The sequence below is a fragment of the Oryctolagus cuniculus genome, chromosome 3 (genome assembly GCF_964237555.1).
Source record: "Oryctolagus cuniculus chromosome 3, mOryCun1.1, whole genome shotgun sequence".
Taxonomy (NCBI): Eukaryota; Metazoa; Chordata; class Mammalia; order Lagomorpha; family Leporidae; genus Oryctolagus; species Oryctolagus cuniculus.
Genome location: NC_091434.1, coordinates 138,850,052 through 138,874,918, shown reverse-complemented (window position 1 = coordinate 138,874,918; position 24,867 = coordinate 138,850,052). Strand labels below are relative to the sequence as shown.

Sequence of the window (24,867 nt, the reverse complement as noted above, 5' to 3'; positions counted from 1 at the left end):
AAGGCGGAGGATTAGCCTATTGAGCCGCGGCGCCGGCCATAAATTAATTTTTAAGAATAATAAAATGACTAGATCAGTATTTCATTAAGTATTTGAGTTAAGGCAAATTGCTCAGGGATAGCTATGTAGCATATCTTGGTTTGTTTTAGAAATAGGAGAAAAGTTCATTCTCTATAGATTGCATCAATAATTCAGTGATGCTGACAACATGTAAAAGTCACTTTTACTATGTTTGCACTCAAAACAGCATGATTTATTTCTTGATGATTTGAAAAACATCTATTAGCAGTAGCCATGATACTATTATTAAGAACAATAACCAACACTTAGAAAACATGTATATGCTAGGTCCGAAGCACTGGAAAACATGTGAAATAAAAAAGTTTAATCTTTCCAAGTGTAATAATTTAGCCCTGTCTCATTCCAGACTATTACTCACCAGCTGACATTCTGAGGACGAATAATGATCTTTCGGTAGGCCCCTGATAAGGAATAATCCCGTATTTTGTGTCTCATGTTGTCGATGTCAAGATTGTCTGCTGTGAGCATTTCTCTGTAGGCTTCGCTAACTAACAGAAAAACAGAAAGAGTGAGTTGATTGCAGTCCCTCAGCAGGTTTACTTGAATGTAACTACTAACAGAGGAAGACACACTATCCACCAAAGGCCATTTCACTCAAAGTCACTAAAATACAATCTGTATCTGCTGAGAGTTTAAAGAGACCATACACAGAGGCTTCAGACTCTCTGGAAGAGAGTTATAAATAATAAGTGTACAAAAAGAAGAGACCTGGGAAAGCTACCTGGCTCACCCTCACACCTGATGCCAGATCTTTTTTTATAACTTGAGAGACAGATTCTAACTCTTTGCATGCTTGTTGCCATTTATGGAAGATAAACAATTATTAAAAATTGTAGGGGCCGGCGCCGTGGCTCACTTGGTTAATCCTCCACCTGCAGCACTGGCATCCCATAAAGGCACCGGGTTCTAGTCTCGGCTCCCCTCTTCCAGTCCAGCTCTCTGCTGTGGCCTGGGAAGGCAGTGGAGGATGGCCCAAGTGCTTGGGCCCTGCACCCGCATGGGAGACCAGGAGGAAGCACTTGGCTCCTGGCTTCGGATCAGCGTAGCCCGCCGGCCATAGCAGCCATTTGGGGGGTGAACCAACGGGAGGAAGATCTTTGTCTCTGTCTCTCTCTCTCTCACTGTCTATAACTCTACCTCTCAAATCAAAAAAAAAAAAAAAAAAAAAAAAAAAAAGTAAGCTAACACCCATTTTCTTGTAACGGTTACTGACTAACCGTCCTCTTTCACATTTATTCCTCAGGGCTGTACCTTCAGGCCGTATCTACCCCAGACCAATCGGTGCCCTTAGTTCTCCTTGTGATCTTTCTGTATTCCCTATGAATCTCTTTATTTGCTCCAGGGTACTAGGCTTACATTAAACAGTAACTCCAGACACTTTATAACTTTTTACTCAGACTATTATCGAAAGGGCCTTTCCCATCTGTGCACTCAATTACCAAGCACAAATGTACGAATTCACATTTAGGGGCTGGCGTCATGGCCAGCATGTTCAGTCGCCGCCTGCAATGTCAGTATCCTATCTGGGCGCCAGTCTGTGTCCTTCCAATCTAGCTCCCTGCTAATGCACCTGGCAAAGCAGTGGAGGACAGTCCAGGTACTTGGACTGCTGCACCCAGGTGGCAAACCAGGAGGGAGTTCCATGCTTTGGCCTGGCCCAAATCTGGCCATTGATGCCAGCTGGGGAGTGAACCAGTAGATGGAAGATCTCTCTCTGTATCTCCTCCTTGTTCTCTCACTCAACCTTTAAAATAAAATAAATAAATCTAAAAAAAATTTTTTTAAAAGAATTTATATTTAATCCTATTAAATTCTTGCTACAGGTCATCTTACTTATTTTTCATATAAATAGTATTAACTATTTTGCTTATACTATTTGCAAATATGATAAGCAAATTTATTTAGTCAAGTTATTTGTAAAAAATGTTATAGAACATAGTCAAGGAAAAGACTCCCTTACTACATACTAGATCCCTTCCCCTTCCCCCACATGGCAACCAGGAAGGTAATAGAAGCAATTCTTTTTTTTTTTTTAACTTTTATTTAATGAATATAGATTTCCAAAGTACGGCTTATGGACTACATTGGCTTCCCCCCCGCCCCGATGGCTTCCCTCCCACCCGCAACCCTCCCCTTTCCCGCTCTCTCTCCCCTTCCATTCATATCAAGGTTCATTTTCAATTTTCTATATATACAGAAGATCAGTTTAGTATACATTAAGTAAAGATTTCAACAGTTTGCATCCACATAGAAACACAAAGTGAAAAATAACTGTTTGAGTACTCGTTATAGCATAAATCTCAATGTACAGCACATTAAGGACAGAGATCCTACATGAGGAGTAAGTGCACAGTGACTCCTGTTGTTGACTTTACAAATTGACATTCCTGTTTATGGCATCAGTAATCTCCCTATGCTCCAGTCATGAGTTTCCAAGGCTATGGAAGCCTTTTGAGTTCACCGACTCTTATCTTATTTGGACAAGGTCATAGTCAAAGTGGAAGTTCTCTCCTCCCTTCAGAGAAAGGTACCTCCTTCTTTGAAGACCTGTTAATAGAAGCCATTCTTAACAGCTTCTGGACAATCGGGAATAAAGGTAGGGAATTCAAACTTTTCACACTATAAACTTTGTCAAGAATACACATTACCTCTATGGTTTTCTTTTTAAAGTTAAAATAGAATTATACACCTACTTTTCTGACTCCTCCCGGCCTTAATAATTAATGAATTTCAGAAACTTAAAAAACACAAATATTACTACTACTGACTACAAATAACACCATCTCTACTATCTAATTAATTAATTAAAACTATCCACACCCAGTATGTTTCAATTTTAAGCATGTTGTGAAATCTGATGGAAGTAAAGTTTTAAAATTACATTTAAAGTACTGATTTTGTTTTTCTGCCCCTGTCCTTGGCTGCCAGCGGGTTAATTATGCTAGACTTAAAACTATCTTCTCCACATGGGGACTTACTTTTGTGCTTTGGGTAGATAACATCAAAACCAGGCAAAGGCATCACCACGTCATGGATGGAGTAATTGTGAACATCATCTTCTTCAATGTAGGTGGCTGTGGCTGCAAATTCAAAGGGAACAATACATTCTTTTTTTAAAGATTTATTTTACTCATTTGAAAGGCAGACTTACAGCGAGAGACCGAGAGAGAGAGAGAGATCTTCCATCTGTTGGTTTAATGCCCAAATGGCTATGACAACCAGGGCTGGGCCAGGGTGAAGCCTGGAGCCAGGAGCTTCTTCTGGGTCTCCCACGTGGGTACAGGGGCCCAAACACTTGGGCTATCCTCCACTGCTTTCCCAGGCACATTAGCAGGGAGCTGGATTGGAAGTGGAGCAGTCGAACCGTTGCCAATATGTGATGCTGGCCCTGCAGGTGGTGGCTTTACCCACCACACCACAGTGTCGGCCCCAAACAACACATTTTTAAAAATTAAGAAAGGCCGGCGCCGCGGCTCACTAGGCTAATCCTCCGCCTAGCGGCGCTGGCACACCGGGTTCTAGTCCCGGTTGGGGCGCCGGATTCTGTCCCGGTTGCCCCTCTTCCAGGCCAGCTCTCTGCTGTGGCCAGGGAGTGCAGTGGAGGATGGCCCAGGTGCTTGGGCCCTGCACCCCATGGGAGACCAGGAAAAGCACCTGGCTCCTGGCTCCTGCCATCGGATCAGTGCGGTGCGCCGGCCGCGGTGGCCATTGGAGGGTGAACCAACGGCAGAGGAAGACCTTTCTCTCTGTCTCTCTCTCTCACTGTCCACTCTGCCTGTCAAAAAATAAAAATAAATAAATAAATAAATAAATAAAAATTAAGAAAACAAGCAATATTTTCATGAGCTCAATCTCACATTTATATAATATCTTCAAGTCAGAGCAAATACTGATACAAGTTCAGTGGCCCAGGAAGCTCCGAGAGAGTAAGTGAAGTTATGATGCATATCCTTTTGTCTTTTCTACTCTATTCAAAAAATAGAAATCAAAGACTTAGAAAGAATAGAATTCTAAATGAAAACTGGATGTTTATCTCTTATCTTGGTGCTTAGTTTATTTCTCATCTTAGTTCTTAGTTTATTTCTCATTTTTAGGAATACCTGGTGTTTACAATCAATCCCTTTATCCTTCTTAACTCTGCAAGAGACCCGTGGAAAGACAGCAGAAATGGATGCATTTTTTTAAAACAATAAAAAATGTTTTTAAAGATGTATTTTATTGTTTGAAAGGCAGAGATATAGAGAGAGAAGGAGAGAGAGATTTTCCATCTGCTGGTTCACTACGCAAATGTGCAATGGCTGAGGCTGGGTGGAAGCCAGACGTAAGGAGCTTCTTTTGGATTTCCTTAGGGGGTGCAGGGACCTAAGCACTTGGGCCATCTTCTGCTGCTTTCCCAGACACATTAGCAGGGAGCTGGATCAGAAGTGGAGCAGCCAGGACTCAAACCAGTGCCCATATGAGATACTGACACTGTAGGCAGAGGCTTAACCTTCTATGCCACAGCGCCGGCCCCAACAGTGAGCAATTTAAAAACCAGCCTGGGATGAGCATCATGGCTTAATGGGTGAAGCTGCTAGTTCAGATGCCAGCATCCCATTTTACAAGGCTCATTGGAACCCTGAATTTCAGTCAAGTTTCTATCTAATGCACCTGGTAAGGCACTGGAAGATGTCCCAGGTGCTTGGGGTCTCTGTCATCCATAGGGAGACCTGGACGGTGTTCCAGGCTCCTGGCTTCAGTCTGACCCAGACTCAGTTGTTGTGGCCATTTGGGGAGTGAAGCACCAGACGAAGGTCAACTCTCTCTCTGTCACTCTGCTTCCTGCTTTTCAAATACATTCATACATACATGCATGCATGCATACGTAAGTCTTTCTTTTAAGAAGCCTATATTTAGAGGATGAAACACAGTGGCATATGGGACATTAGAATACTCTAAATTTGATCTATACTGGATGAGGGGGAAAATGCTGACTCAGAAAAAAAAAATCAAAGTTTTTGAACAAATTAAAAACCTTAGTGGATTTATGAGGTTTGCATGCAAACATACCAAACACTCAGCTAATGAACGGTAGCCACGTAGTCAGGGGAACATGGACCTTGGAATCAGACCTGATGCTCAGTCCCAGCTTTTCCTTCCCCTAATCAGCTGTGGAACCTTGGACAAGTGACTGTGCCCTCATGTGAAAAACAGAATTTCTGTGAGGTTTAAATGAGAGGATGCAAGTCAAGGTCTTGGTGCTGTGGCACCGTCCACAGCAGGTGGGACTAATTTTAGTGCTGTCTCACGCATGCATCAGGCATGGCATACAGCGGGCACCCATGCTATCATGGTGCACCCTGGTCTTCACTTGAGGAAACCCTTCAGTGCTGCTACGAGCAAGCTGAGAGGCTGACACACACCCACAAGCTATGCATACGTATTTTCTAGACCCGCATGAAAGTTTGGAAAGAGATTTTTGTTATCAGTTGGTCTAAATGCTACTGTAGTTGACAAAATGAGGGGTTGACAGAATCTATTCAAACTAGTACAATTCTTCATTAACGATAGGGATGCAAACCACCCAGTCTAAGCTGACACAGTCTCCCTCTCTCTTAACTCGTAGCCAGGCAAGATTTTTAAAGCCGTTAGTGTCAAATAACTGAAGCCAGGTTTGGTCAAATGACAGCATTTGTTGTTTTACCTCCTTTGAGAACAAGGTCCCCTGGAACAGGTTTCAGTCCGTAATCTTCTATCCTCTTGCTCACCATGTTATTCCACACATAGCTTTGATAGCTATGAATATACATTAAGCGATTATTTCTTGGTATCTGGAAGAAATAGCCAAGAGCAAAATACTCTGAATATAAAAAGTACTGTAGTGCCCAACACATCTTGCTTATTTAATAATGATCTCAATACAGAAACTTACTTTAAATCACATTTAGAAGTAGTGACTGACACATAGCATTAGAGTATGTGGTGTTAATAGTCATGAGTGGCAGCTCACCTGGTGTCCACAAAGCACACATGCATGCAAATTCAGCAACTGCCATGGAATTTATACCCTCAACCAGACACATCCCTCAAACTCAAGGGACTGACAAATCAATCACAGAGCTAACAGCGTTTTCTCCCCTGTCATTCTACAGAAGGAGAAGAGCTACTGATGGAATTGACTACTAATTTTATGCAGCAAAAATCCTGTTGGTTTTGTTTTTTCATCTGAAAAAATAACTAAGACTTAAACTTAAGGGTTGAGCTTTAATGTGTCTTGGATTATACCTGAACCAGTACTGGTATAAGCTATGCTGGCCAAGGTAGTACCCAGACTGGAGCCACCACAACGAAGCCAGACTAAAAAGCAACCATTTACACTGCCTACGGTCCAGTCTTTTTACAGTTCTGAGAATGGAAGTGAGCCAGAAACCACCATGTATTGGATTCTGAGAGTCTCAGATGACTAGACACTTCACTTCCCACTGGCCACCCTAGCATGCACATGAGCGCTTCCTCACCCCTCACTGTTAGTAAGTAACGCCAGCACTGCCCCGATGCACCCTCTCAACTCGACGCAGGGTCTGGACGAGGGTCTCTAGGTAAATCACGTCTCGGGGGCCACCAAAGGATCCTTATTTCCCTTCTGCTCCTTCAAAATCTAGTAAAATCTCTCAAGGCAAAATTAACAGAGCATGAAGCCACTTCAGGCCATCGCCTGACTTCACGAGTTGCACTCACTATGCCAAACGCAGAAACTATATTCTTCATTCCATACTTTGAAAGTCCTCGAAGCAGCTGCCCTTCCACACACCTTTTCACAGGCAGTTTTCTGAGGGCAGCAGCTGGGTCTTTGGTCTTCGCCCATTCTTCCCTGCATTTAACCAAGTACCCTTTTTCGGCTGTGGGGAGAAAAGGCTGTGATTAAACGATTTTTCCTATATTGAAACTTTCATAAGTTTCAGAGTTTCATTCTTAAGTTTTCAGAGTACACAAAATTAGAAAACGCTATTGATGGTATGGGTGCCATGAGGAGCTTCCCTCTCCTGAGAGCAGGTCTCAGGGAAAGGCTGAGAAATGCAGAAAGGCCACACAACTCTGTGGCTTGATCAACACGCCACTGTCCCAGCCAAAGGAAAAAGCCACTCACTGTTCATTATCATGATTCAACCTTTGAAAAAAACCTGTAGTTCTGGGGCTGGCACTATGGCACAGTGGGTTAAAACCCTGGCCTGAAGTGCCAGCATCCCATATGGGTGCCAGTTTGAGTCCCGGCTGCTCCACTTCTGATCCAGCTCTCTGCTATGGCCTGGATAAGCAGTAGAAGATGGTCCAAGTCTGTAGGCCCCTGCACCCGCGTGGGAGACCCGAAAGACGCTCCTGGCTCCTAGCTTTGGATCAGCAGAGCTCCGGCCGTAGCGGCCATCTAGGGAGTGTCTCTGTCTCTACCTCTCTCTGTAACTGTCTTTCAAATAAATAAATCTTTAAAATAAAAAACAAAAACCTGTAGTTCGTCTTCTCTCTTTTTCCACTGTGTTGTCAAGTTTAATGGATGACTTTTCTTAAAATAATCTTGTAGTTTTTTAGTTTAGAAATGCACGATTGCCCAAAGTGAGCATAACTATTTTGACAACTTATAAAGCAGTAGTTAAATCCTTTCTTATACACATTGGTTTTAGAGATATTCCCTGTAAAGTTTTCAGTGAACTCTACAAACTAGAAATCGTGAAGGCTTTTGTGTCAAGTCCTTATACCCCATTCCATCACACCGTACATAACAACAGCCAAAGCTGAAATCTGTTTTGGATTGCCCTATTTAAGAGATTTAATAGTGTAGAAAGAAAGGAAAATGAGTCTATTATTTTAATATATTTACTCATTTGTGAATTAATGAATTAGGTTGAGCTAAAGAGCTAAAAACAGGAAATAAATGGTAAATCTCATATATATATTTACATAAACTTCTGAAAAATACAAACTAGCTTTTTAATCTTACTGTAAACAGAGACAATTCTGAAATAACTACCCCAATTTGCATATACACTTTTAGTCAAAGCAATTTCTTAAATACACAGCCATGCATTTTATTATTTTATTCTTACCTCCAGAACGAGGTTTCAATATTAAATCCATGACTTCTGCCCAGGAATTCTGTAGTATAGCTCTAAAATTAAACAGCATTTATTTCAGTTCGTTTTGAGTTAAGATGTTTAAACGCTCATGTCACTGAACAGCCAGCAAACTATATTCACTTTATATTGAACTTAAAAGCAGACAGAAATACTAATGTTCTACATTACAAATGGAAATACCAAAAAAACTTTTAAAAATTAATAACATAATGCTTACTCCAAACATTTGATACCATTTCAGTTTTAAAACCACATAATCATGCTGTACGCTGTTATATACAGTATTATCTATATGGATCAAGGTTAAATCTTTATGTGCCAAACCTCCCCCTCCTTCTCTCTCTGTATCTCTGCCTTTCAAACAAATGAATCTTTACCAAAACAAAACAAAACAAAACCCAACAGCATATGGATCATTTGATTGCCCAAAAGAAAGACAAGTGATTCATTTGTTTCAGACATTAGAAAATCCAGAAATAACTAAAAATACCACCAACAAATACCCCTGCATCTTTTCCAGAGTTCTTTCAGGTATTAAGCCATTAAATTCATACCTTCCAACTTGATACGTGGGGACAGCTGTTGTTCCAAATCTTTGCATCCCATAGTAGTTAATAAATCCAATCTCCTTGAGAGAGTTCATGGCATGCTGTACTTGCTCATCAGTTCCTGTTATATTTCTGCACAGGCCCAAATCATCCAGAGAAACAAATGTGCAGTCAGACACATTCAGAGATGAGTCCCATAAACAACTACGGCTTGGCTTCCCGTATCTCTCCTTGGCTCCCCGCAGCTTTCTACCTCCTGAAGGTCCACCCTTTTTCTCTTTTGAGGTAAAATACACGCAAATGTTAAATTTAGCATTTTTCCATTTTAAAGTACACGACTTGGTAGCATTTAGTACATTCACAGTGCTGTACAACCTTGGTCGCTTGCTGCCTCCCAGCCCTCTTCTTTCCCCACTCAAACTCCGGACCCAGAGAAGAAGCACTCCCCACATTCCCATGGCCCTAGTGACCTCCTTCTTCCTTGCTGTGCCTTTCAGTCTACCTAGTTCGGGTACCTGGGCTCCGTCTTTTAGCCCAGTACTGGAGGATACCGTAACTTCCCAAAGGCTGTGCTGGGGAGGGGTGTGTGGTGTGTCTTTGCTCCCCCAGCTGTCGGGCCCTGCTCTGGCTTCCCCTGGTGTCACTCCTGGTGGTACCAGCCAGCCTGGACCTTGTAACTGTTCCCAACAGACTGAAGGAGATGCGGCAGGCCCCTTTCTGCTCTGCATGCGGCCTGCGGCCCTTTACCTGAGAACAACAGTGAAGTGATTTCCTTGAAGCTCTCCCAATTTCAGCGGGTTTTTCTGATAGCTGAAATTCCCCAGCTTAAAGTTCATCAAGCACTTATTCAGATGGGCAAGTCTTTGTGCAGATATTCTTCAAAAAAAAAAAAAAAAAGAGAAGAGGATCATGAAGTAGCAGGCTGAAAGGTCGAGGACAGCTCACCACAGAAAACAACGCGACCCCACAGCTGTGGGCACAGGAAAAAGGCAAGGCACCACGGTGCAAGGCAGGCAAACTCTCTCTTTCCCTCTGGATTGTTCCTTCAGTAACTGCCCCTGGTGGGACGATGTGACCTGGGCCATGTGTTATGTACTTAAAGCTTCTTACTATTTATGCGCTAACCAGGGATGCAATATCAAATGCTGAATTTTTCACTTTTTGTGGGTAAGAGGTGTGAGAAAAGGCACTGTGGAAGAGAACAACCCTGCATAACTATAAAGAATGGTTACCCGGGGGTAGGCAGTAGTTAAGATGGGGGCTGGCATTGCGGAGCAGCAGGTTAAGGTGCCGCCATCTCATGTGAATGCCGGTTTGGGTCCTGGCTGCTCTGCTTCAGATCTAGCTCTCTGCTAATACGCCTATAAGAGCAGTGGAAGATGGCTCAAGTGCTTGGGCACATGCCACACATGTGGGAAACCCAGATGGAGTTTCTGGCTCATGGCTTCAGCGTGGCCCAGCCCCTGCTGCTACAGCCATTGGGGAACAAATTAGCAGATGGAAGATAGATCTCTTTCTCTAGCTGTCACTCTCTGCCTTTCAAATAATTAAAACAAATCTAAAAATCAAAAACACCCATACTGCTTGGGACTCATGCACCCCTATGGGAATGCACAGGTTCCAGATCCCCTCCTGATTCTAGCTTCCTACTAACATGCCGCTTGGGAGGCGGCAGGAGTTGGCTCACGGAGTTGGGTCCCTGCCCCCAACATGGGAGACCAAGCTTTGGCCTGGGTCAGCCCCCAGCTGTTACAAGCTGTGCCTCTGTCTTGCTGCCTTTCAAATAAATACATTTTTTAAAAATTTGGAAAAAACAGGTGTAAGCCACATTTTTAACTGTCAGAAAAATATTGTCAACTCAGTACAAAAAGCTTGGAAAATACAGAAAAGTAGAAAATTTAGTTTCATTTCCTGGCAAGGAGAAGCTGTTAACATCTAATTTTGTATTTCTTTTTTAAGCGCCTATTAGGAATAGATACAGTTATAATCTCACCACAAATCTGTACACTGCAGCTATCATTTAACATGAATATTTCCCATGCTGTTAAGAAGTTTTCTTTAAAAATTCCTCATCCTCTTCATAGGTAGTATTAGACTACTCCACAAAGTTCATGGACAAAGGAATTAAAAAGTAAGTTTATTTTGGTGACAAAAAATTTCAAAATCTATGTAGTTTTTTCACATATTTTCTGTGAATGCTTTGAACATCTTCACATATAAGGATTTTTTTAAAAATTTGCACCAGAGGCTGGTGCTGTGGTGTAGCGGGTAAAGCTGCTGCCTGCAGTGCAAGCATCCCATATGGGTGCCGGTTCTTGTCCTGGCTGCTCCACTTTTTTTTTTTTTTTTTTTTTTGACAGATAAGAGTTAGACAGTGAGAGACAGAGACAGAGAGAAAGGTCTTCCTTCCGTTGGTTCACCCCTCAAATGGCCACTACGACCGGCGCTGTGCAGATCCGAAGCCAGAAGCCAGGTGCTTCTTCCTGGTCTCCCATGCGGGTGCAGGCGCCCAAGCACTTGGGCCATCCTCCATTGCCTTCCCGGGCCACAGCAGAGAGCTGGACTGGAAGAGGAGCAACCGGGACTATAACCCGGCACCAACCCTCTCCACTTCTGATCCAGCTCTTTGCTATGGCCTGAGAAAGCAGTAGAAAATGGTCCAAGTGCTTGGCACCCTGCGCCCATGTGAGACACTGGGAAGAAGCTCCTGGCTTTGGATTGAGCTACTCCAGCCGTTGCGGCTGTCTGGGGAGTGAACCAGCAGACGGAAGACCTCTTTCTCCTCTCTCTCCCTATTCTCTCTCTCTGCCTCTCTGAGCTCTGCCTTTCAAATAAATAAATAAATCTTTAAAATAAAATTTGCGCCAAAGTGAACTGATTTAATTCCATTTTTCTATAAACTATGTGTTCATTTGAGAGGAAGACAGACAGACATAGAGAGAAATCGCCCATTGGCTTACTCCTCAAATGCCTGCAACAGCCAGGACTAAGGCAGCCTGAGGCTGGGAACTCAATCCAGGTCTCTCAGGTGGGTGGCAAGGACACCTCCAAAGGTCTGCATTAGCAGGAAGTTGGAATTGGAAGTAGATTCGGGACTGAAACCCAGACCCTCCAAAACGGGATGCTGAGGTCCCAAGCAATGTCTTACTTGCTACCCCAATCATTTGACTCTCAATAAAGTTTTTGAAATATTTTCAGATTTGAAAAAAAACAACCAAGTAAAGCACTAAGTAGTCTCTGTCCTATCTCAATCCTCCACCATCCTGCTGTATACCTACTTTCTACATACATATTATCTATTCCTATTTTGGAATTTTCTTAATACATTTTTAATATATGTTATAAATATATAGAACATTATACAAATCATAAATACTCAGCTTGATGATTTCTTACAAAGTGAACATACCCATGTAACAAGGGTATGAACCCAGGTTTTCCCTTTTAAAAAGACAAATTTTGGGGCAGCCATTTTGGCACAATGGTTAAGGCAGTGCTTGGGATACCTGTATCCCACAGTGGACTGGGGTACAGTCCCAAGTCTGCTCCTGATTCCAGCTTCCTGCTAATGTGCACTCTGAGAAGGAGCAGGTAATGGCTCAAGCGGTTGGTCCCTGCCACCCATGTGAGAGACATGCAGACAAGTTCTCAGTTCCTGTCTTCAGCTTGGCCTAGCCTCAGCTATTGTGGGCATTTGGGAAGTGAACAGCTGGATGGGAGATCTGTCTTTCTGTCGTTCAAATAAATTAAAAAAATTTTTTTAAAGAAAACAAATTTTGGTACATTATGAACTGTTCAGCACCTTGCTTTTTTTTAGCTTGAAATGCAAGCTACAGGTATGTCTCACCCATATTGCACTTCTGGGCTGCCTCTTTGTGTAACCACAGTGTGGCTGCTGCACTGAGTGCATCTGCCATCCTTTCTCTGACCAGTCCCCTTTAACGAATGCTGAAGTTGCCAGCAATCTTTTGCTATCACAAACAATTCTACAGCAAATACCCTTATATGTTATTTCTTTGTGCACTTACAGAGGTGATATTTGGGATAAATTCCTGTAAGTGGACGGGGTAGATTTAAAGTTTCAAACACCTACTGTCCTCTAGAGAGGTTATCCCAAAGCATCCTCACATCATGAATACACGAGTACCTACTGCCTCATCCCCATGGCTACCTCCTCACACTCACAATGTAGTAGAAACCTCTGTGGGCTCTGCCAATCTGGCGAGGTGGTATGACAGCTTATCTTGGTTTCTGTTCACATGCTTCTTCCTATGGGAGAGCTTAACATTTCTTCACAGGCTGACTGTGAGATACGTGTTTATCCTGTTGCCTACTGCTCTACAGGATTATGAAAATTTTTCTTACTATATTTACATATTAAGAAAATCCACCTGGTATCATACATTTTACAAATATTAGTTCCCATTGTGTGAGTTTATGTTCTTTTTAACTATTTAGAAAATTTCTGACCTTGATTTTGAAAAAATTGAAAAGTGGCAACACTATAATGAACTAACTTAACACTTTTCACCTAGATTTACCAGTTGTTAAGATTTCTCCAGATCTGTATTAGACATCGCTCTCATATGAACACACATTACACACACATATATACACAAGGAAGTGAAATCTATATGTTTTCTGAACCACTGGGAGTTAAACACTAGGACACATTATTCCTAAGGACGTCAGTGTGCATCCCGTAAGAACTGTGTGACACAAATGCTCAACTCAGGACACTGAACATCACCCAAACACTCTAACAGCATCACTTTAGAGGGCTGGTTCGAGTCCCAGATTCTTCACTTCCAATCCAGCTCCCTGCTAATGTGCCAGGGAAATCAGCAGAGGATGTCCCAAGTCCTCGGGTTCCTGCACCCACATGGATGGAGTTCCTGGCTCCTTGCTTCAGCCTGGCCCAGGGCCAGCCATTGTAGCTATTTGAGGAGTGAACCAGTGGATGGAAGATTTCTCTCTCTGTAACTCTGCCTTTAAAATAAGTAAATAAATCTTTAAATACTAACAACATCACTTAGGTGTTTTTCAAATTTGTATTTATCTACCTGAGACAGAAGACAGAGAGAGCTCCATCTGCTGGCTCACTACTCAAATGCAAGGGAGCTAGGAGCAAGGAACTCCCTCCAGATCTCCCATTAGCAGCAGGAATCCAATTTCTTGTGCCATCACTGCTGCCCCCCAGGGTCTGCACTGGCAGGCAGCTACAGTCAAGATCTAGAGGTGGATGTCGAACCCAGGCCCTCTTATACAGGATACAGGCATCCTCTCTGTTGTTTTTTTAAGAGCCTAATTCAGGAACCAATCAAGGACCACATATTGCAGCTGTGACCTCTATTTGGACTCTGTGAAGCAAACACCCGGATCTGACGTTCAGCAGACTGCAGACCAGCAGTTTCACGGCATGTCTCGATGCAGATGTTCTGCTTGTCCCATCAGGACCAGACTCAGGTACCCAGCTTGGCAGGAGCGTCACTGAGCTGACACTGCAGCCCTTCTCCAGTGTATCACAGCAAAAGATCAACCCAGCTTAGCCATCAGTGATGACAAACATCATCATTTAATTAGGGTAACTCTTAGACTTTTCTATGGTTACCGGATATTTTCCTTTTGTTTTGTTAGTAACCTATAGAGAGAATGCTTTTGAAACTGTGTAAAAATCTACTTTCCCCAGAGTCTCTCACCTAACTGTTCAGATACCCAACCATGACTGTTGCCTGAACCAACTACTACAGTGTTGACTGAAAAAAGTTTTTCTTTATCTTACCACCCCTCCTCTATTAGTTGGTCTTTTGTGTATTAAAAAAAAAAAGGACCAAATAGAAATTTTAGTGGCATTCATGGATCTTTTTTCAAAAAAAAAACAGCTCTAGGATTTAAGTTAGACTTAGAAAAAGGGTATCCCAGTCAGAGATCACTTTTTATCCCAAATTTATAAAAGCTGAGTTTTTTAAGTTTAAATTTTTGATCCACCTAGAATCTGTTTAGCAGAGGGAACTGAGACAGGAAGTTAGTATTGTTTTTTACATGATTCCCCAGTTACCCCAATGATGTTTACTGATTCAACTATTTTCTCTGCTAATTTTAAGTGCTACAGAGAATACATATTAAATCTTTAAATTAATCTGAGCCTACAATTATTCTATCTAGTCATGAACCAATATAAAATAGCTTTAACTACTCTTTCCAAAACATGCTTTATTATCTACAGGAGGAGCTAGTACTGTAGCATAGCAGGTAAAGCAGTCATCTGCAGTGCCAACATCCCATATGGATGCTGGTTTGAGTCCTGGCTGCTACACTTCTGATCCAGCTCCCTGCTAATGTGCCTGAGGAATCAGTAGAGCACTGCTCAAGTGCATGCGCCCTTGTACCCATGTGGAGACCTGGAAGAACCTCATAGCTCCTGGCTTTGGCTGGCCCAACCCTCACTTTTGCAGCCATTTGGGGAGTGAACCAAAGGATGAGAGATCTCTCTGTCTCTCTGTAACTCTGCCTTTCAAATAAATAAATAAATCTTAAAAAAAAAAAAAAATACAGGACCAACACAATTCCTCCCACGCTGCTTACTGGTTTTTTTTGTTTTGTTTTGTTTTGTTTTGTTTTTTTGCAGGCAGAGTGGACAGTGAGAGAGAGACCGAGAGAAAGGTCTTCCTTTGCCGTTGGTTCGCCCTCCAATGGCCATCGCTGTTTGTTTTATACCTTGTATTTCATGCTACCTTTCAATGTAATTTATGATTAGCTTGATCAGTTTAAAATTGGTATTTCACTAGTATCAGTTTATACATTTGTTTCCTAAGAAAACACATGTATATGTAATCCAAGACCATAACATTGTTTTGTTCAAGTCTTTTACATATTGCACCATTTCAAAATTTTCTTCATAGAGATCTTACACTTTAAAAAAAAAATGATGTATTTATTTGAAAGGCAGAGTGATGGTTGAGGGAGAAAAAGGGAGGGAAAAAGAAAGACTAAGAGAGAGAGATCTTATACCACTGGTTTGCTTCCAAACTTCCCACAACAGCCAAGATTGGGCCAGGCCAAAGCCAGGAGCCAGGAACTGCAATTCAGTTCTCCCACACTGAAGGCAGGAACCAAATTACTTGAGCCATCACCACTGCAACAGCAGGAAGCTGGAGCCAGGAGTTGGAAGGTGAACTCCAATGTGGGAAAGAAGAGTCTTAACCGCTGGAGCAAATGCCCCCCCCCCCCCTTAATACTGTGAGAAAGACTTTTTACCACTGTGATTTCTAACTGGCTATTACTTCTTTATCAATTTTTGCATATGAATTTTTGTTATCTTTTATAATTTCAATCAACTTTTTGAACAGAGTTGAATACAATCCAGATAATCAACAAAACCTACATTTGGCCACTTCCCTTCTAATTTTGAATATGTCTTATACCTTAATTTTACTGCATTAGCAAGTGTGCTCACAGTGCTCAGTAACAGTGGTAATAATGTGCCTATCTTTGTCTTCTTGTTGGCTCTAAATGAAAATTTTTCAGTATGTCTCAAAACATTAAGATAGACACTCATTTGTCTTCTGAGATTCATATATTTTTTGTCCGCTTAAGACTCATCTATCTCTACCTTGGTAAAACGTTTATTCCTAATAAATAACCAAATATTGTAAAAAACAACATATCAAATAGGATTTATTTAACTATTCATTTAAGATAACCCCATGAGGGTTGCTTCCAATTTTAGTATTAGAAATAATGCCACACAGTACATTATCGTGTATAAGACAGTGGCTTTGATTTTCTCTGAATTCATATTTCCTCTGACAAGACACCGGGTCTGAGAACTACCAGAACAGTGTGCATGCTTCACTCTGCCGACTCTGTCAGCTGTTTCCAGGGTTGGTCTTGGAGCTCACCTGTGCCACCAGCAGCCAGAAGTCACCTTTGCAGGGGAATACAGCAGGGACTGGATATGGATCTCAGGACAGTGCCTGCAGGAAAGGTTGAGCTCCACGCCAAAACAGCCCACCAGAATGGGAGTGGTGGTGGCACAAACGATGTAGAAACTTAATTCTACTCCCCAGTCTCACATATGTTCTTGCTGAGTTAAATAAACTGCTTACACTCTACCTATGTAATACTGGCCTGACACCTGATCTCACAGAATTCTTTCTTTGATGAAAATTTCACCACCCTTCCCGAACACAATCAATTCCCTTATGTACCATACATCAGCCTATTTGTTTCCTACCTTTATCTACATATAAGCAGCCTAGCAATGCTTCTAAAAGAAGAAACCATTGTCACTACCCTGTTAATTAACAAAACTAATAAAACACAGGTAGCTAGACAGAGAAGTTAAGAAACAAAGTTCCTGTTCCCCCAGGTCCTCTATCCCCTGTCCAGCCCCAGGCCACACACTGCTCAGAACAAATTCAAACGGCATCAGGCAAGTACAGTCCAGATATAGACCAGCTGACAAGAGGCAGCAAGACCAGAAGATAAAGGTCATTGAGTCCCTGACTTCAGATTTATGGAGACAGTGGGCGAGCCTAAGGGCATAAATGAATCCAGGAGCAGTATCCTGAAAGAGGCTAAGAACGGAGTAAGGAACAAGTGGACAGAAATCACTATGGCCGTAGAAACTGACAGGGTAACTGGGAGTCAAGGGCAAAGAAGCAAACGGGCAACCTGGCTGTCCTAGGAGCACTCCAAGGACTGCTCCCTGCATGTGTCTGACCACTCGACCCTTCTGCTTTCAGAAAGTTCACCACTGTAACGACAGAAAGGCTCAGGCTCCACATCACTTGGTTTCCAGAATACTAGCAATGTGCAACTGTTAACATTCTCACTCCTGGCAACCATGAATACTAATTCCTCTCCAGATTTCCCTGTTTGGGGACATTTCATACAAATGGAATCACACAATATGTGACCTTGCCTCTTCACTTACTATAATGTTTTAAAGGTTTATCCATGGAGTATGCATCAGCACACCATTCCTTTACACAATGAGTAATATCATCTTTTTTTAAAAAAGATTTTATTTATTTATTTATTTGAGAGGTAAAGTACAGACAGTGAGAGGAAGAGACAGAGAGAAAGGTCTTCCTTTCCTTGGTTCACTTCCCAAATAGCCGCTACAGCCAGAGCTGCGCCAATCTGAAGCCAGGAGCCAGGAGCTTCTTCCTGGTCTCCCATGTGGGTGCAGGGGCCCAAATGCCTGGGCCATTTTCTACTGCTTTCTCAGTCCATAACAGAGAGCTGGATTGGAAGTGGAGCAGCCAGGACTAGAACCGACGCCCATATGGGATGCCAGTGCTGCAGAAAGAGGATTAACCTACTGCGCCACAGCACCGGCACCGAGTAATACCATCTTGACGGTACAACAGACATCTATTTCTGAATCCCACTGGCATGGAAAAAAGCCAGATCTGTACTGCAGTCCCCTTATCCTTGGGGAATGTGTTCCAAGAATCCCTGGTAGACGCCTGAAACCATGGACAGTACCATATCTCATCAAACACTGCAATGCCATGATCTGACCACTACACTGGCTACTAAGTGTCTGACATGAATGGTGTGTGTTGCACAAAGGACAATTTACATACTGGGCAAGATTTCATCACACTGCTCAGAATGGCACACAATGTAAAACTTAGGGATGATTTATTACTGGAATTTTCCATTTATTTTTGGACCATGGGGGTCAGCATTGTAGTGTTGCAGGTTGAAGCCACTACTTGTGATGCCAGCATCCCATATGGGCAGCAATTCAAGTCCTGGCTGCTCTACTTCTGACCCAGCTCCTTGCTAATAGCCTGGGAAAAACAGAAGATGGCCCAAGTATCTGGGCCCCCGCCACCCACATCGGGGATCCAGATGAAGTTTCCAGCTCCTGGCTCCGGCTTGCCCCAGCCCTGGCTATTGCAGCCACCAGGGAAGTGAATCGGCAGATAGAAGATACCCCTCCCTCTCTCTCTGTACCTCTTTCAAATAAAATAAATAAATCTTTAAGTGCATATATGAATTTGGACCATGGTTGACTGCAGGTAACTGAAAGCGCAGAAGGTGAGGCCATATATAAGGGGGCGGAGCTACAGAACTCAGTCCATGGTGAGGGTGCTCTCTGAGAAATGAGGGAATGGTGTTGACAACATCTTCATGATACTATTCATTGTTCTAATTCTGATATTACATCAAGCACAGAAAATACAGTGAATGATAGGGAATATGAAAATCTCACTTTCAGGTATCAGGCGCTAACCTAAGCAGCCTGTTGCACAAAACTCTTTATTAACAAAGCCAGGGAAATACTGGTCCAAGTTCAGATAGGAGGCTAGCAGGAACAGGCAGGAAAAGAAAACAAATCATTCTGAATAAGACTGCTCCTGCTTCAGAGCCTGTTAAAACTGCTAGGTGGCTTCAGAATTACAGAAGCTGATAAGAAATGCTGCTTATCCTCAGTTTGAACAATTCAGCAATAATCAAAATCCTTCCACGGCAGAGTAGGTTTATCCTGTTCCCCAGTTCTCACGGGAAAGGCCAACGTGCCCAGCCTGTGCTTCCACCGAGCAAACTAAGGGTGTAGCCTGTATCCGCGAGATAAGTGCTATGTGCTTGCAAAGGCCAACATTCATGTGTCTAATGTGGTTCCTTTCTAAGTCAACAGGAAGATGATAAAGGCAGTGAGTGCCTGTGAGTAGAGAGCATCTTGGCCAAGGAGGACACCTGCTGGCTGGTGGAGAAGACAGAAATGCCTTAGTCTCTACACAGGATAAAACCATGAGATAGGACTTTTGGGCCTCAAACTAGCAAATGAGTTTTTCAACCACAACTCTGTTAGGGGGTGAGGAGGTTCTGGAGAAATCAAAGAATAAAGATGGCAGGCAGGGGCCACTTTTTTGCAGGACCATTAGGCCTGGCTATCAACAATCACTAGAATTTCATATGCGATGGAGTCAGAATTCCACTGTTAAGTTTTACCTTAATCAAGTTATTGAGGCAGGCGCCGTGGCACAGTAAGTCAATCCTCTGCCTGTGGCGCCGGCATCCCATATGGGTGCTGGTTCTAGTCTCGTCTGCTCCTCTCCCAATCCAGCTCTCTGCTGTGGCCTAGGAAAGCAGCAGAAAATGGACCGAGTCCTTGGGCCCCTGCACCCACATGGGAGACCAGGAAGAAGCATGTGGCTCCTGGCTTCAGATCGGTGCAGCTCCGGCCATTGCAGCCATTGGGGAGTCAACCAATGGACAGAAGACCTTTCTCACTGTTTCTCCCTCTCACTGTCTGTAACTCTACCTCTCAAATAAATAAATAAAATCTTAAAATACAGTTAATGGTTAATAAAATAGGGTTCATCCATGTATTTTGTTATGCACTAAACAGAGAATCAGTACATCACTTATTGATCACAAGAAAATAACTTCTTATATAAACATTTTGGTTTAAAAGTGGGAAAAGCCTCCCCAAAATAGATACCAAGCTATGAACAAGCAATCTCTGAGGAAGCACACAATTACGGCACGGCTTCCATTTCTACCTAGCTCTTCCAGCTTTCAAGGCAAACATTCTTAAATTTAGGTGCAAAAATTCAGAGATGGACATCTATATCTTAGCTATTGTGAACTGAGCTGCAATGAACTTGGAGTTATAGATAACTCTTTCTCTAATCTGTATTCTCACCATCTCCCCACAAGGGTGCCTTTCAAATAAATAAATAAATCTTAAAAAAAATAAATAAAAAATAAAAAGAGTCTAAAATGTGCACAAGAGAACCCCCACTTTCAGAGGATCTCCAATTAGTCTCACAGCTGACTTCTTATCAGAAACCCTATAGGCCAGGAGAGAACAGAGAGACATAGAATGAAGGTGAAATAAAGGCCTTCTATAACAAACAGAAATTGAAAAAATTTGTCATCACTCACCCAGCCTTACAAATGTGCTTAAGTATTTGATAAATAAATACAGAAATAGTCATCGTTATGAAAGAATGTGAAGGCAGAAAATCTCCCAGTAACAATGCAAAGGAAATCAATCCAAAGCAAACAATAGGAATAATTACAGGAAAATGGCAGAGCCAAGTCATTACTTATCAGTAATATCTTTGAATGTAAATGGCCTAAATTCTCTAATTAAAAGAAATGGATTAAAAAACAAGACCCATTTATTTGCTGCCTAAAAGAAACAGCTCTCACCGACAAAGATACACTCTGACTAAAAGTGAAAGGATGCAAAAAGATATCCCATGCTAAGACAAAATGGGGAAATTCAGCAAAACTTTGGCATAGGCGAGGACCTCCTGGGAAAGGCCAAACAAACAATAGGTCAAAGCAAAAAATAGACAAATGGGATTACATCAACCAATGGAACTTCTGTACTGCAAAGAAAATAAACACTCAGCAAAGTGAAGAGGCAACCAACAGAATGAGAGAAAATATTTGCAAACTATGTATCTGATAAAGGATTAACATCCAGAATTTATAATGAGCTCAAGAAATTCAACAAAACAAACAATCCATTTAAGAAACGAGCAAAGGACTTTAACAGGCATTTTACAAAGGATGAAATTCAAATGGCCTTGGAGCTGGTGCTGCAGTGTAGTAGGTTAAGCCTCCATCAGCAGTGCTGGTATCCCATATGGGCACGGTTCAAGTCTTGGGTGCTCCACTTTCCATCCAGCTTCCTGATAATGTGCCAGAAGATGGCCCAAGTCCTTGGACCCCTGCACCCATGTGCAAGACCCAGAAGAAGCTCCTGGCTTCAGATCAGCCCAGATCAAGCCACTGCGGCTGTTAGGTTTGGAATAGCTCAGGGCTCTGGCCTTTCGTACCTCCAAGGATGAGACAGAAAGAAGACAGAACTGATCAACAGAGACAGGTTACTTTATTAAAGAAAAGAGGGGTGGCAGTCTATTCTTACCAAAAGACTGTGCGCAGGGCGCGCTTAGAACTAAATTTTTATCCAGTTAAGGAGGAAATTTGCCACTATGGGGGCGGGGAGTGGCTAGAAGGCAGCTGTTAAGAGTAGAGGGCTCTTTGAAGCCTCTGGGATCTTTCCTGTTATCTGTTTCACAAGATGCCCTGTGCAGCTTATTTGCTTTGCAATGAGTCTGGAAGGGTCTGGTTCGGCACCAAGACCAAGAAAAGGGAAGAAATGGGGCAAGGGGAAAGGAGGAAGAGAGGAGGGGAAGGAAAGTATGATATATCCTTTAGTGGCCATTTGGGAACTGAACCAGAGGATGGAAGACCTCTCTCTCTCTCCCCTCCATATGTATCTCTGCCTTTCAAATAAATAAATCTTAAAAAAAAAAAAAAAGAAAAAAAAAAGAAAATAGAAAAAAAAAGAAATACAAATGGCTAACAGACCTGAAAAAATTTTCAGGATCACTAGCCATCAGGGAAATGCAAATAAAAATCACAATGAGGATTCACCTCACCCCAGTCAGAATGGCTCTCATACAGAACTCATGAAATAAATGCATAAATGCCAGCAGAATTGGCACTATGGCACAGTGGGTTAAAACCCCAGTCTGCAGTGCTGGCATCCCATATGGGGGCCAGCTCAGTCCCGGCTGCTTCACTTCTGATCCAGCTCCCTGCTGTGGCGTGGGAAAGCAGCAGAAAATGGCCCAAGTCTTGGGCCCCTGCACGCATGTGGGAGACCTGGAAGAGGTTCCTGGCTCCTGACTTCTGAATGGTTCGGCTCCAACCGTTGCAGCCATTTGGGGAGTGAACCAGTCAATAGAAAACCTCTCTCTGTTACTCTATCTCTCTACCTCCGTCTGTCAAACAAATAAAAAATAAATCTTTAAAAAAATAAAATAGATGCTGGCAAAGATGTGGGGAAAAATGCACCCTAGTCCACTGCTGGTGGGAATGTACACTAGTACAGCCTTTGTAGAAGAGAGCAGGGAGACACCTCAGAAAGATGAGAACAGATTCACCACGACCCTGCAACCCCACTCCTGGGAGCTTACCCAGAGGGAATTAAATCAGCATGTGAAAGAATTATCTTTATCCTTAGAGACTAGCGAGAAATCACAGGAACTGACTATAAGATTTTAGAAACAAAGAGAAGACAAGAATATTCTGTAAGCCCCTGGATCCTGCCATTCTTTGGAGTATCTGGTCTGCTCCTCGGCCCCTGACCACAGCCCATTTCAAATCTTCCCCCTCTTTTCCAATCCCTCCCTATTCCTGTCCCTTCACGTTCAGCAGATGACTGCACATCCTATGAGTAACAGACAGAGAGACAGAGAGACCAGGACTCCAGGTAGGAACAACACCACCTTCAGGTGTCTTCCACACTTTCCAACACACCCACGTTTACTCAGAAGAGTGACCGAGGGAGGGCTCTCTTACTTTGCTGTTACGACTACACCACATCACTGTCCCAAGGTCAACGAAGAAAAGACCTGCAGTAATACATTAGGACTTGACCAGGGGCTCAACCAATTTATTATAAATGAATTAGAAGGGTAGTGAAGGGGCTGGCATCATAGTGCAATGGGTTAAGTTGCTGCCTGGGATGCCAGCATCCCATATGAGTGCTGGTTTGGGTCCCAACCACTCCACTTCTGATCAAGCTCCCTGCTAATGTCCAGGGAAAAGCAGTAGAAGATGGCCCGAATGCTTGGGAACCTGCCATCCACATGGGAAACCCAGATGAATCTCCTGGCTCTTGGCTTCGGCCTGGCCTAGCCCTGGCTGCTGCCATTCTCTGGAGAATAAACCAGCAGATGGAGGACCTCTCTCCACCTCTCTCTGTAAGTCTTTCAAATAGATAAATCTTTCTAAGGTTTAAAAAAAAAAAAAAGTGGGTAAGTAAGCCAGACTGTCAGGTTAAGAGAAGATATGTAAATATTTTAGTAGACACAGTAAACATAGATGACTTTTTTACTTCATTTTTTAGATTTTTTTTTATTTTTTTTTATTTTTTTATTTTTTTTATTTTTGACAGGCAGAGTGGACAGTGAGAGAGAGAGACAGAGAGAGAAAGGTCTTCCTTTGCCGTTGGTTCACCCTCCAATGGCCGCCGCTGCAGCCGGCGCACCGCGCTGATCCGATGGCAGGAGCCAGGATCCAGGTGCTTTTTCCTGGTCTCCCATGGGGTGCAGGGCCCAAGCACCTGGGCCATCCTCCACTGCACTCCCGGGCCATAGCAGAGAGCTGGCCTGGAAGAGGGGCAACCGGGACAGAATCCGGAGCCCCGACCGGGACTAGAACCCGGTGTGCCGGCGCCGCAAGGTGGAGGATTAGCCTATTGAGCCACGGCGCCGGCTTCATTTTTTAGATTTTTAAAAATGTATTTATTGGGTCAGCGCTGCAGCTCACTTGGCTAATCCTCTGCCTGTAGCACCGGCACCCCGGGTTCTAGTCCCAGTCGGGGCGCCGGATTCTGTCCCGGTTGCCCCTCTTCCAGTCCAGCTCTCTGCTGTGGCCCGGGAGTGCAGTGGAGGATGGCCCAAGTGCTTGGGCCCTGCACCCCATGGGAGACCAGGAGGAAGCACCTGGCTCCTGCCTTCGGATCGGTGCAGCACGCCGGCCGTAGCGGCCATTTGAGGGTGAACCAATGGAAGGAAGACCTTTCTCTCTGTCTCTCTCTCTCACTGTCTAACTCTGCCTGTCAAAAAAAAAAAAAAGTATTTATTTGAGGGGCCGGCACTGTGGCACAGCGGGTTAAAGCCTTGGCCAGCAGCTCCTGCAACCCATATGGACACCAGTTCCAGACTTGGCTGCTCCACTTCTGATCCAGCTCTCTTCTAGCTTGGGAAAGCAGTAGAAAATGGCCCAGGTCCTTGGGTCCCTGTACTGGTGTCGGAGACCTGGAAGATGCTCCTGGCTCCTGGCTTCAAATCAGCTCAGCTCTGGCCACTACAGTCATTTGGGGAGTGATTCAGCAGATGGATGACCTCTCTCTCTGGCTCTACCTCTCTCTGTAACTCTTTCAAATAAATGAAATAAATCTTTTAAAAAAATATTTATTTGAAGCAGAAGGTAAGGGGATGGACAAAGGGGAAAAGAGAGACAGAAAGGGACAAAGACAGAACATCCATCCAGTGCTTTATAAATGCCCAAAACGGCAGCTGGGAGCCAGGAACTCCACATGGGTGGCAAGAACCCAGTCACTTGAGCCATCACTGCTG

The 24,867-nt window shown here is 43.2% G+C and overlaps 1 protein-coding gene across 7 annotated transcripts in view; it reads right to left on the bottom strand.

Annotated features, from left to right (window-relative positions):
* The window catches only part of PUS7 (pseudouridine synthase 7), a 52,516-nt gene that overhangs the window by 4,109 nt on the left and 23,540 nt on the right, over window positions 1-24,867 (bottom strand). For all 7 annotated transcript variants that reach the window (XM_008258334.4, XM_008258335.4, XM_008258336.4 and 4 more), the window contains 7 exons: window positions 9,485-9,613; window positions 8,744-8,869; window positions 8,160-8,221; window positions 6,799-6,959; window positions 5,765-5,891; window positions 3,060-3,161; window positions 440-569 (listed from right to left, as the gene is read on the bottom strand). In XM_008258334.4, coding sequence (XP_008256556.2) covers window positions 440-569; window positions 3,060-3,161; window positions 5,765-5,891; window positions 6,799-6,959; window positions 8,160-8,221; window positions 8,744-8,869; window positions 9,485-9,613 — 837 coding nt within the window. The remainder of the gene's footprint in view (window positions 1-439; window positions 570-3,059; window positions 3,162-5,764; window positions 5,892-6,798; window positions 6,960-8,159; window positions 8,222-8,743; window positions 8,870-9,484; window positions 9,614-24,867) is intronic.